Raw genomic sequence first — 15,076 nt, 5'->3', positions numbered from 1 at the left:
CCTCACCCTGCTCTCTCTCAGCTTGAAGCCTTTCCTCCTTGTCCTGTCACTCCAGCTCCTAATGAACCCCGGTCACCCTGTTGGGAGTGGGACAATGCAGGTCCCTGCTCCCACTGCTGCTCCATGGCAGGCCCAGCTGGGCTGTGCTGGGATTGTTCTCCTTCCCAGGGTGTGGGATTGTTCTCCTTCCCAGGGTGTGGGACAGGCTTTGCTGGGCTTTCTGGGACCCCTGCTCCCCCCCAAGGTCTCTAGCTGGTCAGAGTCACCCCGAGATGTGTTAGAAAGTCTCTTTTCCCAGCCTGGCTGTTGAAAAAGGAGTCAGAGCTCTTCATTTCTCAGTCTCAAGGTTGTTTATTGTATCTTATCTATAAAATTCTTTCTCCTGGCCTGTCAAGGTCTGTTCAGCAGGACAGACAGACACACTCTGCCTGCCCTGGGGTGGTGTTTTCTTTTTATACTAAAAACTACGTGTACAATATTTACCATAACTTCCCAATACCTATCACCTATGTTGGACAGTGAGCTTCTACTCTTAACCAATCTAAATGTGCCAACATCACAGCAGAAGATGGAGGCCAAGAAGAAGAAGGAGAAAGGCTGGACACACCCAGATTCCTCCATCTTGCCTCCTGAATCCCCATTCTAAAAACCCCAAAAATCTATTTTTCACCACGTGACAAACTATTATTCTACTTAGATGTTCGTGGCTTGCAGATCTTCATGTAAGGCTGGTAACTTTTTCTATGAGTCATAATCAAAGTCACAGGTGTCCTGGGCTCTGTGCCAGGGTCTCTGAGCCCCCTGGCAATCCAGGACAGCCAGAGGGATGGCCTGAACTCTGACACCAAGGTGCCCAGAACTTTCCACGGCATCACACAGACCCTGCTCCTTCCCAGTGGCCACAGTGGGATCTGATGGAGTTTCCACAGAGCAGTGTGGACCCTGCTCCCTCCCAGGAGCACCGTGGCTTCTGCTGGGCTTTGACCACATCCACACAAGCTCCTGCTCTATTCTGAGTCAGCTGCAGATCTCCCCATGCCCTGCCCACCCCACAGGAGCACCTGCTCCCCCCAAAAGGCTCCATCAGCCTTCAGCCATCATCCAGTGGGCTCCATCAGCAGAATTCTGGGGGCTCTGCCAGCCTTTCTGCAGGCCAGATGGCTCCTTCATCCTCCTGGGGCACTTCAGGGCTTCTCCCTTGCCTGGGCTTCATGCAGACCCACAGGTGAGCCCACTCTGACTCCTGGCACACCGTGGGCTCCATCAGCCTTTCCCTGTTCCATGGGCACTGCCATACTTTGAGTAGGACCCAAAAGCTTTTGTGTTCCCACCTCCTGCACACCCTGGAGGGAGCAGGGAGCTGGGAGAACCCAGAGCAAGCCTGGGGACCCCACCACTCTCCCCCTTCCTCCCACCACGGTGCCAGAGCTTCCCTGGCACAGACAGTGCCCACCACACCGAACATCAAACACCAAACAACAAATCCACTCCAAACACCCTTTATTCACCACCTGCTGGCCCATGCTCAGGGACAGCAACAGTCCCAGGGTACTCCAGTCCCACAGGACCCTCTGTCCCCTCGTGGCTGGTCCCTCTGGGCTCCCTCAGGCTCCCTCAGCGATCCTTCCTGCGCAGTGGCGGGGACGGGGGGTAGTGGCGGACAGGTGGCACGTCATAGTGGCTGGGGATGTGGCTGTTCTTGGGGGAGTCGTAGTGGCTGGGGGGGTCTCTGCTGGGGGGACCTTCAGGACAGCTCTCTGTGGGGACAAGAGAAGGCTGAAAGGGGACACGTTCCTCCCAGGGTCACTGATGTCCCCCTGGGGACAGGAGCAGTGCTCACCCTGGGTGTGGGGACCAAGAATTTAGGACACAGGGCTGGGAAAACCACCCATGTCTGGGGGTAAGCTGGTGCTGTAGGGAAAGTGGACAACCCCCAAACCCCCATTCTCCCACGGCAACCCCAAACTCTCCCCAGGAAGAACCCCAAACTCTTGCCCAGATCCCCAGGTTGCCCCCCAAAGATGCCCCCAAAGGATGCCCAGACCCTGAACTGCCCTCAGAGATAATCAGACCCCCAACCCATCCCTGAGGATGACCCCGAGCTGCTGTCTCCAGGGTCATGTGCCCCTCAGGGCTGTCACCAAGGCTGTTTCCTTCCTGGGGCTATGCACTCCCCATCACTGGGGTTGTGTCCCCACTGACCCAGGGCCACCAGGGCCACCAGGGCCACCAGGGCCAGGGGATGCCCAGCCATACCCTGCTGTGGTGGCTCCTCAAGGAGCCCGATCTCGGCGTAGGACATCTCCCTCTGCACAGGGGATTTCATCTCCATGTAGCTGCCCTCACGGGCCTTTGCAGGGGCAGGGGGCAGCTCCTTGATGGTGGCGTAGGGGTTCTCGCTGGCCAGGGAGCTGGCGCTGGCCCTCAGCCCCTCCCAGGGGTGCTCTGGGGGAGAAGGAGTTGGGGGTCCCCCCATGGCAGGGAGCACAGGAGAGAAGGAGCAGATGTGTCTCAGGCAAGTCCCAGCCCCATCCTTTTCCTACCCCATCCCTGTCCCTTCCCCATCCCCACCCTAATCCAGTCCTGTTCCAGCCCATCCCCAAACCATCCCTGCCTCTTCACCATCCCGCCCATCCCTGTCCCTTCCAAATCCCAGCAAATTCTGTCACTTCCCCATCCCCTCCCATCCCCTCCCATCCCATCCCCTCCCATCCCATCGATCCCATCCCATCCCATCCCATCGATCCCATCCCATCCCATTGATCCCATCCCAATCCCACCCCCAACCCAACCCCAACCCTTTTCCCAATTCCTGCCCCAATTTATCCCTTTCCCACCCCATCCCCATCTCTTCCCTTTCTCCATCCCACTCCTACCTTTGCTGTCACCCTTCCTCAGGCCATGGCTGTAGGTGTAGCTCCTGTCCAGCTGCCTCCCTGTTAAACAGGGCAGATTTGGGGTCCCCCCAGCAGGAAGGTTCTCCAGCCCCTTCCCAGAGGATCCTGAGCAGGGGGAGGACCCAGGTGCCCACCCCACTCTGGATCTGCCCCTCCACCTCCTCCTTACCCCTGGTGCCCGGGGCTGATGCCCCGAGGTGTTTCCAGTCAGGAGGCAGCGTGGCGTTGCCTTCGGGGCTGTAGGGTCTCTCCATGCCAGGGAAGAGCTGGGTGCCAGGCACCTGGAGCCCAAAAATGGGACAGGTTGGCCTGGAAGGAGGTGGCAGTGGTGCCCCAGGCTGTGCTGTGCCACAGCCTGCCATACCTTGAGGGAGCTGGCTCTGTCCTGGGCGCCGGGGGCTGGCAGCGGGCACTGGGACAGCGTGTGGTAGCTGGGGTTGGAGTAGTAGTGGGCATGGTGGCTCGGGGGCACATCTGGAGGGACACGAGTGGTGCCTGAGGTGACAGCCTCCTGCCAGAGAGCCACCAGGGCTGGGGCCACGCCCCCAGCACGCCGTGCTGACCTGGCACCATGTAGTCAGAGGTGTCCGTCTGTCCTGCTCGGTAGGCCACGGCCAGGTGCTGCCGCTCCTTGTCCTTCTGCCAGCGGCGGTAGCACAGGGCTGTGACCACCACGGCCACCAGCAACGCCACCAGGGCCACCAGGCTCAGCACCATGCCCAGGGGGCTGGAGGCTGTAGGGGGGGCTGGCTCAATGGTGTAGGGCAGGTCAGGATTCCCTGGTGGGGAGGGGAGGAGTGTCATCCTTAGGGTGGGGGAGGGACCCTGGGGACCCCCCGCCCTGTCCCCACTCACCAGCCTGACAGCGGGGCCCAGTCGTGCCTGGGCCACAGGGACACGTCCCGTTGGTGGGGTCACAGGTGGCGTTGTGGGGACAGTGGCAGAGCTGGTCACACTGGAGCCCAAAGGTCCCCGGGGGGCAGGCTGGGGACACAGAGGTACCGTACAACTCTGTACTGGGACCACAAGGTGGCCCAATAACCCCATACTGGAACCAGTCAGCCACAAGGTGGTCCAATAGTCCCATACTGGGACCACAAGGTGGACCAATGGCCCCACACTGGGATCAGCCAGCCACAAGGTGGCCCAATACCCCGTACTGGGAGCAGTCAGCCACAAGGTGGTCCAACAGCTCCGTACTGGGACCAGTCAGCCACATGGTGGTCCAATGGTCCCATACTGGGACCAGCCAGCCACAAGGTGGTCCAATAGCCCCATACTGGGACCACAAGGTGGTCCAACAGCCCCATACTGGGACCACAAGGTGGCCCAATAGCCCATACTGGGACCAGTCAGCCCCAAGGTGGCCAGGACCATGGAGGTCCACAGGGGCCTGTATGGCTCCGTACTGCCCAGGCCAGAACGGCTCAGGAGTCACCCAGGTGGCCATGAGCAGCTCTCTCTTGCTCCCCCCACCTGAAGCGAGGGCACCTTGCTCCCCACTCCCCCTCAGCGCTCCCCCTGCCCCCCACTCACGCTGGGAGCAGCGGGGGCCTCGCCAGCCCGGGCTGCAGAGGCAGGAGCCGTTGGTGGGGTGGCACGAGGCGCCGTTGGCACAGGAGCAGCTCAGGGAGCAGCGTTTGCCGTAGCGGCCGGCGGGACAGGCTGGGGACAGAGGAACCAGCTTGGCCTTGATCCCCAAGGATCAGGAGCAGCCTGGGCTTTGGGGGGTGCTCACTCACGGCGCTGGCAGCTGGGGCCACGCCAGCCCGGGGCGCAGGTGCAGGACCCGTCCTGGGGGGAGCAGGAGGCTCCGTTGCGGCACGAGCAGGACATGTGGCAGCCCCGGCCCCAGGAGCCCTGGGGACAGCCCTGCTTGCACTGCCACCCTGCAGGGAGGGGGAGAGGTGAAGATCATGGCTGAGGGCACACTGGGCTCCTCCCAAGGAGGAGGTGGTCAAACAGCCCCATACTGGGACCAGTCAGCCACAGGGTGGTCCAATAACCCCATACTGGGACCAGCCAGCCACAAGGTGGCCCAATAGCCCCATACTGGGACCAGCCAGCCATAAGGTCATCCAAATAGCCCCATACTGGGACCAGTCAGTCACAAGGTGGTCCAATAGCCTCATACTGGGACCACAAGGTGGCCCAATGGCCCCACACTGGTACCAGCCAGCCACAAGGTGGTCCAATACCCCTTACTGGGACCAGTCAGCCACAAGGTGGTCCAACAGCCCCATACTGGGACCAGTCAGTCACGAGGTGGTCCAATAACCCCATACTGGGACCAGTCAGCCACATGGTGGTCCAATAGCTCCATACTGGGATCACAAGGTGGTCCAATAACCCCATACAGGGACCAGCCAGTCATAAGGTGATCCAACAGTCTGATACTGGGACCAGCCAGTCATAAGGTCATCCAATAGCTCCATACTGGGACCACAAGGTGGTCCAACAGCTCCATACTGGGACCAGTCAGCCACAGGGTGGTCCAACAGCCCTGGTGCCCCCTTTACCTGTCCAGCCGGGCAGGCAGTGGCACTCTCCTGTCACCGGGTCACAGCCGTCGGCGTGGGCGCAGACGCAGCGCTCCTTGCAGCCCGCCCCAAACGTCCCGTTCTGGAGCACGGGGACAGTGGCAGTCAGCACAGGCTGGTGGCACCACCCGGGTGCCAGCAGCAGCAGCACAGCCAGCCGGACTCACCGGGCAGGGCTGCAGGCACTGAAGGCCCAGCCAGCCCGGGGGGCAGTGGCAGGTCCCGCTCTGGGGGTCGCAGGATGCCCCGTGGGCACAGTCACAGCTCCGCTTGCAGCTGGGACCCCAAGTGCCAGCAGGACACGGCAGCGAGCAGTCAGGTCCGTGCCAGCCTGTGGGATGGGATGAGGGGACACTGGGGTGGGTGTGGGCATGGGGACAGGGACAGGGACTCCCCAGGACCCGGTGTGCACCAGGTGCTGCTGCTGGAGGGTGGCAGATGCCCCCGTTCTGGCAGGGACAGGGGGTGGCACAGGACATCCCCTCAGGGCAGGGCACCTCGCAGCTGTGGGGGGGGTGAGGGGTGGGCAGGACCCTGCCTGGGGCTGGCAGAGGAGGGGAGGGCACAGAGGGAGGGGTCCCACCTTCCTTGCAGAAGCAGGAGCCGTCGAGCGGGGAGCAGGCCAGGGCGTGCTGGCAGGAGCAGCGCCCCGAGCAGTTCATGCCAAAGGTGTTGGGGGGACACAGGGAGGAGCAGTGCTCGTCCTGGGGGTGGGGACCAAGAATTCAGGACACACTGGACCCCTGCCCACAGCTGGGAAAAGCACCCATGTGTCTGGGGGTAAGCTGGTGCAGTAGGGAAAGTGGACATTCCCATTCTCCCATGGGGACCCCAAGATCTCCCCAGAGTCACCCAGATCCCCAAACTGCCCCCCAAAGATGCCCCCAAAGGATGCCCAGACCCTGAAACTACCCTCAGAGATAACCAGATCCCCAACCCATCCCTGAGGATGCCCAGACTCCCCTGTTTCCCCCAGGGATGCCCAGACCCCATGCTTGCCCACCCTCCAAACCACCCAGACCCCCCCATTGCCCCCAGAACTCCTCAGAGCCCCCGTGGCCCCTCCAGCAGCACCCAGACCCCCCTGTCCCCCACGCCCCTCACCGTGTAGCCAGGGGGGCAGTGGCAGTGCCCGGTGGTCCCATCACAGACCCCCCCATGGAGGCAGAGGCAGCTCTGCAGGCAGCCAGGCCCAAAGTAGCCAGGGGGGCAGCTCTCATTGCAGTAGAGCCCAGCCCAGCCCGGGAGGCAAAGGCACTCCCCGAGCATCGGGTGGCAGCTGGGGGTGCATGCTCAGAACCCCAGTGCTCCCAGTACGGGGCACTGGTGGTGCTGGGGAGGGGCTTTGCAAGTGGGGGAGCACAAAACTCCTGCCCCAGGTGGGGATTAAAGAGTTCCTGGTGATGCAGCCAAGGCCTGGCTGGGTGAGGGTGGGGGGGCGACGTGGGGGGAAGGAGGGAGGGGAGGATGAGGGGGGTGCAGAGGAAGGTGAGGGTGGTGGGAGGAGCTGAGTGGGATGAAGGTGTTGGGTGGGATTGGGGTGCCAGGATGGGATGGGGGTGTTGGGGTGGGCTGGAATGACTGGGTGGAATGGGGATGTATGGGTGGAATTGGGGTACCGGGATGGGATGGGGGTGTCGCAGGGGGATGGGGGTGCTGGCTTAGGATGGCAGAGTTGGAGTGCAGGGGATTGGGGTGCCAGGATGGGATTGGGGTGCCAGGATGTGGGGGATGTTGGGGTGGGATTGGGGTGCCAGGATGGGATGGGGATGTTGGGGTGGGCTGGAATAACGGGATGGAATGGGATGGGATGGGATGGGATGGGATGGGATGGGATGGGATGGGATGGGATGGGATGGGATGGGATGGGATGGGATGGGATGGGGGTGCTGGGATGGGATGGGGGTGCTGGGGTGGGATTGGGGTGCCAGGATAAGATGGGAATGCCGGGGTGGGATGAGGGTTTTGGGGTGGGCTGGGGATGCCGGGGTGGGCTGTGAACGCCGGGGTGGGCTGGGTGCAGTACCTCTGGCTGTGCTGCGGGTGGCAGAGGCAGCGGCTCTCGCAGTGCAGCCCGTAGAGGCCGGGCAGGCACTGCCGCTCCTCGCAGCGGCTGCCCTGGAAGCCGGCCTCGCACAGGCAGCCCCCATCCACATGGAAGCACTGGCCCCCGTTGGCACAGTCGCAGCTCTCCCGGCAGTCCTGCCCGTACCGCCCCACTGGGCACCTCTCCTGGCACCTGCGTGGGGGGCAGAGATGGGGACACAGCCCCACAAGAGCTGGGGTGCCCCCTGGGATCCCCCCAGCCCCGAGCTGAGGCCATCCAGCTCATTGCCTGCCACACTGGGGGAGCCTGGCCTGCATGGAGACCTGGTCCCGGCAGCAGTGGGGTGTGGTGGCCTTGTCCCCACGTGCCACATCCCCACCATCCGTGTGCCCTGCCCTTTGATGCCCCTCCCTGTGCACCTCCATCTCCACCTGCTCCCAGACCATCGACCCCCACTCCAAAAATGCCCTGTCCCCAAGTGTCCCCTCCCCCCGCCCCCATCCCCTTGGCCTTCCAACCCCCTGTATCCCCAATCCCCCAGCCCCTCATGCCCCTCCCCACCATCCCTTTGTATCCCCACAATCCAGGGGCCCCTCCATCCCCCCATCACCTCAGACCCCCATCCCCCCTTCTCCCCCAGTTCCCCCCTCACTGCTCTCCGGTGAAGCCGGGGCTGCACTGGCACTGCCCCCCGTGGGGGTCACAGAGCCCCCCGTTGTGGCAGCCACACTCGCCCTGGCAGCCGGGCCCAAAGCGCCCGGGGGGGCACGGCACGGAGCAGATCTCCCCCTGCAAAGGAGCACCAGGGTCAGCAGGGGAAACTGAGGCAGAGAGCACGTTCAGAGAGGGGCACAGCCCACCTACCATCCATCCGTGAGGGCAGACGCAGGTGCTGCTGCTGGAGGGGTGGCAGATGCCCCCGTTCTGGCAGGGACAGGGGGTGGCACAGGACATCCCCTCAGGGCAGGGCACCTCGCAGCTGTGGGGGGGGTGAGGGGTGAGCAGGACCCTGCCTGGGGCTGGCAGAGGAGGGGAGGGCACAGAGGGAGGGGTCCCAACTCACACGGGGCCGCTGAGCCCTGGTGGGCAGAGGCAGGCGCCGGTGGAGGCGTTGCAGGGGGCCTGGTGGTGGCAGGGGCAGGACAGGTGACAGCTCTGCCCGTAGGTGCCAGGTGGGCATGGCTGGCTGCACAGGGGGTCGGTGAAGCCGGGGGGACAGGAGCAGACCCCGGTCAGGGGGTCACAAGGTGCCCCGTGGTGGCAGGGGCAGCGCTGCCCACAGTCCAGCCCCCAGAAATGCTCATCACACTCTGCATCGGGGAGAGCAGTGGTACCTCCTGTTCCATCCCATCCCATCCCAGGTCATTGCCAGCCCTCCATCCATGCCCATTCAGCCCCCACCTTGTCCCCATGCCATGCCATGCCATGCCATGCCATGCCATGCCATGCCATGCCATGCCATGCCATGCCATGCCATGCCATGCCATGCCATGCCATGCCATGCCATCTTCCCCAGCCCATCCTCATGCTATGTCCATTCCCATCATGTCCCTTTCCTATCTTCATCCACATTCCAATCCCATCCTCATCCCATCTCTATTCCTATCCCATTCCCATCCATCCTATCCCTGCTCCCATGCCCTCTTCCTCCCCATCCCATTCTCCATGCCCATCCCAACCCATCCCAATCTCCATCCCCATCCCAACCCATCCCATCCCAACCCATCCCAATCTCCATCCCCATTCAAACCCATCCCATTCCATTCTCCATCCCCATCCCAATCACCCCAACCCATCCCATTCCAACCCATTCCTCCCCATCCCAATCTCCATTCCCATCCATCCCAATCTCCATCCCCATCCCATCCCATCCCATCCCATCCCAATCTCCATCCCTATCCCATCCCAACCCATCCCATCCCATCCCATCCCATCCCAATGTCCATCCCCATCCCATCCCATCCCATCCCATCCCAATCCCAATCCCCATCCCCATCCTAACCCAACCCATCCCGTTCTCCATCCCCATCCCAACCCATCCCAATCGCCATCCCAATCTCCATCCCCATCCCATTCTCTTCCCACCCAACACCATTCCCAGCCCACCCCATTCTCCATCCCATCTCCATTCCCATTCCATGCACTCCCCACCCCAATCCCATCCCCATTAACCCTTTGGGTGCCCCACCATGGCTGCCCAGCCCTCCAGGGAAGCCCCATCTGCGCCTCCCCCCGGCTGGGCGTGCCCACCCCAGCTGTGCCCCCCCCAGCTCTGCCCACCCCCTCCAGCTGTGCCCACCCAGCTGTGCCCACCCCCCCAGCTGTGCCCTCACCGCTGGAGCAGTTGGGGCCGCGCCAGCCCGGCTCGCACTGGCACAGCTCGGGAGCCACGCAGCGCCCGTGGACGCACTCCTGGCTGCAGTGAGCTGGGGGGACACGGCACGGAGCGTCCCCAGGGAGCTCTGGGGACACCCTGCAGCGGGACACAGCCCCAGGGCCCCCCCGAGCCCCGGCCCCACTCACGGACACAGGAGTCCCGGCTCTCGTAGTAGCCCTGGCAGCACTGGTAGCGCCGCCGGTAGTCGGTGCGGACGGCCAGGCGGTACTCGGTGCGGTACACCACCCTGCGCCGCCAGGGGACACCGTGAGCGTCCTGTGCCCCTGGCCTTGGGGACAGCCCTCCCAGCCCTCTGTCCCCCCTGGCCTTGGGGACAGCCTGCACTGGGACAGCCCTCCCAGCCCCCCTGGCCTTGGGGACACCCTGCACTGGGACAGCCCTCCCAACCCCCTGTCCCCTCCAGCCTTGGGGACACCCTGCACTGGGACAGCCCTCCCAGCCCCTCTCCAGTCCTCCCAGGGCCTTGGTGGCACTCTCTGCTGGGATAATCCCCCTTCAACTCCCCATGGCCCCTTGGCACCGCTCTCCTCCAGCCCCCGGCCTTGGGGACAGACCCTCTGCAGCCCCTCCGTCAGCTTGGGGACACTGACATTGGGACAACCCCCCTGAGCTTGGGGTAACCCCCCTCCAGCCCCCCTCCCACCCTGCAGAGGGACAGTCCCCCTCCAGCCCCTCACAGCCTTGGGGATGCCCTGGGGTGGGGCTGCCCCTCCACGAGCCTCGAGACACCCTGCAGAGGGACAGTCCTGGGGACACCCTGCAGAGGGACAGTCCCCCTCCAGCCTCCCATGGTCCTGGGGACACCCTGCAGAGGGACAGTCCCCCTCCCCATGGTCCTGGGGACACCCTGCAGAGGGACAGTCCCCCTCCAGCCCCCCATGGCCCTGGGGACACCCTGCAGAGGGACAGTCCCTCTCCAGCCCCCCATGGCCCTGGGGACACCCTGCAGAGGGACAGTCCCCCTCCAGCCCCCCATGGCCTTGGGGACACCCTGCAGAGGGACAGTCCCCCTCCAGCCCCCCATGCCCCTGGGGACACCCTGCAGAGGGACAGTCCCCCTCCAACCCCCCATGGCCTTGGGGACACCCTGCAGAGGGACAGTCCCCCTCCAGCCCCCCATGCCCCTGGGGACACCCTGCAGAGGGACAGTCCCCCTTCAACCCCCCATGGCCCTGGGGACACCCTGCAGAGGGACAGTCCCCCTCCAGCCCCCCATGGCCCTGGGGACACCCTGCGGTCCCCGAGGGGCTCTGGGGAGCTGGGGGCGCTCCCACCTCTGCTGCGGGCAGGGCAGGGGGAGGCCGAGCCCCCCGGGGCAGGGCTCGCTGGAGGACACCACGTGCGGTTTGGTGTAGGACTCCTTCGCTGGCGCCGTGAAGCTGCGGGTGGGGTGAATGCGGGGTCACTGCAGGTCCTGGGAGACGCCACCGCTGTCGCTGTCCCCATCCCCTGTCCCCCCCCCTCCCCGGTCCTACCTCTCCCAGTAGCTGCAGACGTTGGGGTCTCCGGGCCGGAGGGCGGCCAGGAGCCCGGCGTGCACCGCCAGCACCGCGGCCCGCAGCAGCATCCTGCACGGAGAGAGCAGGGCTTCACCCCGTGCCTCCGCACATTCCCGCTCCCCACCCACCGCCCCCGGCCCCAGCTCCACATCCGACCTCCCTGCAGGGCTGGCTTTGCATTCCTCCATCCCAAAAAACAGCCCCGGCCCCGCTGCTCCCCGAGCGCCGGCCTGTGCCAAGGGGAAACTGAGGCACGGCCGCTCAGCAGCCTGGGTGGCCCCGCGCAGCCTCATCCCAGCATCCTGAGACACCCCGGGAGCATCACCCCGACTTGTCCTGGACACCCCATGCTAAGGAGGGGGATGCTGCCGGGGCTGGGAGCCCGGGGTGCCAGGGTGGGGCCGGGCACGGCGCCTCCAGCCCTGGCACGGCGCCGCGTGGCCCCACTTCAACTCGCTCTGTGTTTATTCCCAGCTGAGTTTCCTGGATCCAGCAGCTTCTTGCTCAACCCAGAGAGGGTCTGGCTCTGCCGGGGCGGCTCTAGGAGCGTTTCCAGCCGGGGGCCGGGCTGGGAGGGCCGGCGACCCCCGTGCTGTTTACTGGGATCAGCGGTCGGGGCAGGGCTGCCGTGTGCCAAGGAGGAAACAGAGGTTTCCTGGTCAGCACAGCTGGATTTACCGGGGCTTCCTTGCTGCTGCGGCCATAGGACACCCCAAAGGTGCTCCCTGGGTTCATCCTCCACCCCCACCAGAGCCCGCGCAGCGTTTTGGGGCCAGAGCATCCGGTTTTGGGTGGGAAAACTCTTAGTGGGAAAGTTTCCCCCCGTTTCCCTTCAACTCCCGGCAGTGAGGAATTAATTGCTCATCCGCTGCCAGAATTCCCTCCCATGAACCCTGCCGAGGGGGGACAGCCAGGGGAACCCCGAGCTCGTCCCCAGCCTCATCCCCCTCGTCCAGCAACGTGGGGGGACCGGGGGGGGTCCCAGCATTGCTGGGAAAAACAGGAACCACGGGGAGATGCTGGCAGGAAAAGCAAGGAGTCACCAAACCGTGCCGGCACGTCCCATCTGCTCCTCACCGCGGGGCTCAGCCGCGGGAAAGAGCCCCCCCAAAACGGCAAGAGGTACCCCCAGAGCCGGCGCTCCTCTCCCCACTGTGTCCCTAAGCGCCCCCCGGGTGGGATGAGCAGCGTCCCGCGGGTGACGGGGCTGAAAGGAGCGTGTGGGGTGAGGGCAGGGGAGCTGCCCTGCCCTGTCCCTGCGGGGGACACGGTGCTGACCCCCCCACAGCCACTATCTGTGCCCCGGCGCTTCCTCTGCCACTGCCCGGGGGCTGACGCGTTTCCTCCGCGGACCCGCAGGGATGGGGCTGCCTGAGGGCGAGGGGGGCACGGGTGTAAGTCAGGGACAGGGTCAGCTTTGGGGTCACCGCGGGGTGTCGCAGCACTGTCCCACGCCCCACCCGCCGTCCCCCAGCCACCAGCGTCCCCTCACCTTGGAACTGCTCCCTCCCGCGTCCGCCGGGGCGATGGGGACCGTCCCCTCGCACAGAGCCCAGCAGGGGACGGTGCCACCCGCCGTGCCCCGGTGTGCCCTGGGTGGGGACAGTGGCACTCACCTGGCCGGGGCCGCGGTGGCAGGCAGGGTCAGGGCGCAGCGGCCCCGCCGCGGGGCTGGCCTGGCCGGCCGGGATGGCGCAGCGCGGCCGTCGGAAGCGGAGGGAGGGCTGGAGCTGCTCTCAGGAAGTTTGGACGTGGAGTCAACTACGGAAAAGGGAAAAAAATAAAAAAAAAATCCCCTTAATTATTTTTTTCTTTTTTTTTTTTTTCCTCCTCTTCTGTCCAGAAACCAGAGGGTTTCGGCAGAGCAGCAGCGCCGGGACTGCTCTCACAGAGCACTGGATGGGGAGGGGTCTGTGGGGACATCCTGGAGCAGCCCCTCAGGGGGCTCCTGGTGCTGCAGGGTGTCCCCTTCCCCAGGGCTCTGTGGCACCCATGGGTGCAGAGCCTGACCGGGGTTGTCCCCCAGGGCTGGGGCAAGCAAAGGGACCCCCTGAGCAAGGGGCAGCTCTTCTGTGGTGAGAGCATGTGGGGACCAGGGTGTCCTTTGGCTTCAGGGCAGCAGCTGCTGGCAGCAGAGCAGAGCCTGGGCTTGGTGCCCAACACCCTGGGCACGGCATCCCTGCACCCCAAAACCCTGGGCACGGCATCCCTGCACCCCAAAACCCTGGGCACAGCATCCCTGCACCCCAAAACCCTGGGCACAGCATCCCTGCACCCCAAAACCCTGGGCACGGCATCCCTGCACCCCAAAACCCTGGGCACGGCATCCCTGCATCCCAAAACCCTGGGCACAGCATCCCTGCACCTCAACACACTGGGCACAGCATCCCTGCATCCCAACAACCCAGGATATCATCCCTGCATCCCAGGACATCATCCTTGCATCCCAACATCCCTGGCACACCATCCCTGCATCCCAGGGACACATCATCCCTGCACCCCAGGATATCATCCCTATATCCCAGGGACACATCATTCCTGCATCCCAACATCCCAGGCACAGCATCCCTGCATCCCAGGGGTGCATCCTCTCTGCCTCTCAGGGACACCTCATCCCCGCATCCCCAAATCTCAGGTGCACGTCCCCCCCATCCCGGGGGCAGTGTCCCCCCATTCCAGGCACACGGCATTTCCACATCTTGGCATCCTGGCACACCCCAGGGCTGCAGGCACGAGTCACCCCCCTCACCCCAGGGTCCCTGGCCGTGTGATCCCCTGCATCCCAGGATCTCTGACCGCACATCACCCCCATATCCTGGGATCCCTGGCCTTTCACCACCCCGACACCCCCGGATTCTCAGCCATCCACCACCTCTGCATCCCAAATACCACAATTAAATCCCGGATTCCTGACCATCTCCCCTCACCCCGAGATCCCCGCGTCCCCACGTGTTCCCCCGACCCCGGGACCCCCGGCCAGGCAGCTCAGCACCACGGGCCCCCTTGCCCAGCTGCCCCCCACCCCCAGCACACATTAGCGGCTCCCGAGGCGCCGTTAATTGCTCTGCTCGTTACAGGAACAGCTCTAATCACTCCCAACGATTTTCACATCCCAGGGAGACTCGGCTGCCCGCCCCCCTCGCCGTTCCTCTCCCCGGGTCTCCATTAGGATCAAGCCCACCCGCAGCTGGGGCTCCCCCAAAACGGCGTTTCCCGGAGCAGGGGTGGGCGAGGGGAACGCGGGGGCTGCGGTGCCCTGGAATGGGAGAGGATATTGGAGATGGGACGAGCTGGGGACATCCGGAGCTGGGGATCTGCCGGGGAAGTGACCCCTCCCTCCAGTGCTTTTTAAGGCGTCCCCAGGGCAGGGGGGGGAAATATTGCTCGGGGACATTCCAGCGGCACTTCAGTGCTGAGATGCCTTTGCAGCCCCCCCGGGACCCCCAGAGGCGGAGAGGACGGAGACCCCCGAGTGCACTTTGGCGTGGCTGGGGCTGTGCAGAGCCCATCTCCGTCAGTGCCGGGATCCAGCTCGGCTCCCCAAACACATCGCTGATCCTCTTAGAGCGGACCCGGGGTCCCCTTAGGAGCTTTTGGGAGGGAGCGGGACCCTCTGAAGGGCAGACCCGACCCTGCCATGGTCAGAGCCGGTGGCGCAGGCGGGATGGGACCCGCGGGGCAGGATGTGAGCGGCG

General features: G+C 64.5%; 1 protein-coding gene across 2 annotated transcripts; it reads right to left on the bottom strand.

Annotated features, from left to right (window-relative positions):
- Positions 1 to 1,499: 1,499 nt before the first annotated feature.
- On the bottom strand, positions 1,500 to 13,225 carry PEAR1 (platelet endothelial aggregation receptor 1). Of its 2 annotated transcripts, XM_084223136.1 has the most exons (22): positions 12,998 to 13,225; positions 11,358 to 11,450; positions 11,157 to 11,261; positions 10,008 to 10,108; positions 9,818 to 9,910; positions 8,548 to 8,794; positions 8,349 to 8,463; positions 8,137 to 8,273; positions 7,464 to 7,676; positions 6,542 to 6,716; positions 6,021 to 6,141; positions 5,605 to 5,768; positions 5,417 to 5,519; positions 4,640 to 4,786; positions 4,434 to 4,562; positions 3,753 to 3,881; positions 3,461 to 3,676; positions 3,262 to 3,371; positions 3,067 to 3,178; positions 2,877 to 2,936; positions 2,257 to 2,445; positions 1,500 to 1,757 (listed from the first exon to the last, which is right to left on the bottom strand). In XM_084223136.1, exons 2-22 carry the CDS (start codon positions 11,447 to 11,449, stop codon positions 1,615 to 1,617), a joined length of 2,901 nt encoding a protein of 966 aa, XP_084079262.1. In that variant the 5' UTR covers position 11,450; positions 12,998 to 13,225; the 3' UTR covers positions 1,500 to 1,614. The 2 variants fall into 2 exon arrangements, with proteins under 2 accessions (XP_084079262.1, XP_084079263.1); XM_084223137.1 differs by lacking the exons at positions 4,434 to 4,562; positions 4,640 to 4,786.
- Between the last annotated feature and the right edge of the window lie 1,851 nt (positions 13,226 to 15,076).

Source organism: Fringilla coelebs (genome assembly GCF_963513975.1).
Source record: "Fringilla coelebs genome assembly, chromosome: 29".
Taxonomy (NCBI): Eukaryota; Metazoa; Chordata; class Aves; order Passeriformes; family Fringillidae; genus Fringilla; species Fringilla coelebs.
The sequence above is the reverse complement of the archived record's forward strand: the minus strand, read 5'-3'. Positions and strand labels throughout refer to the sequence as shown.

Bases quoted from the DNA above. Each gene is read 5' to 3' on its own strand.
- PEAR1 (XM_084223136.1), bottom strand. From the start codon at position 11,449: ATGCTGCTGCGGGCCGCGGTGCTGGCGGTGCACGCCGGGCTCCTGGCC. The intron at 8,795-9,817 runs GTGAGGGCACAG...TCCCCGATGCAG, and splicing joins CGGCCCCAACTGCTCCAGCG to AGTGTGATGAGCATTTCTGG. The intron at 3,677-3,752 runs GTGAGTGGGGAC...CCTCCCCACCAG, and splicing joins TGGGCCCCGCTGTCAGGCTG to GGAATCCTGACCTGCCCTAC.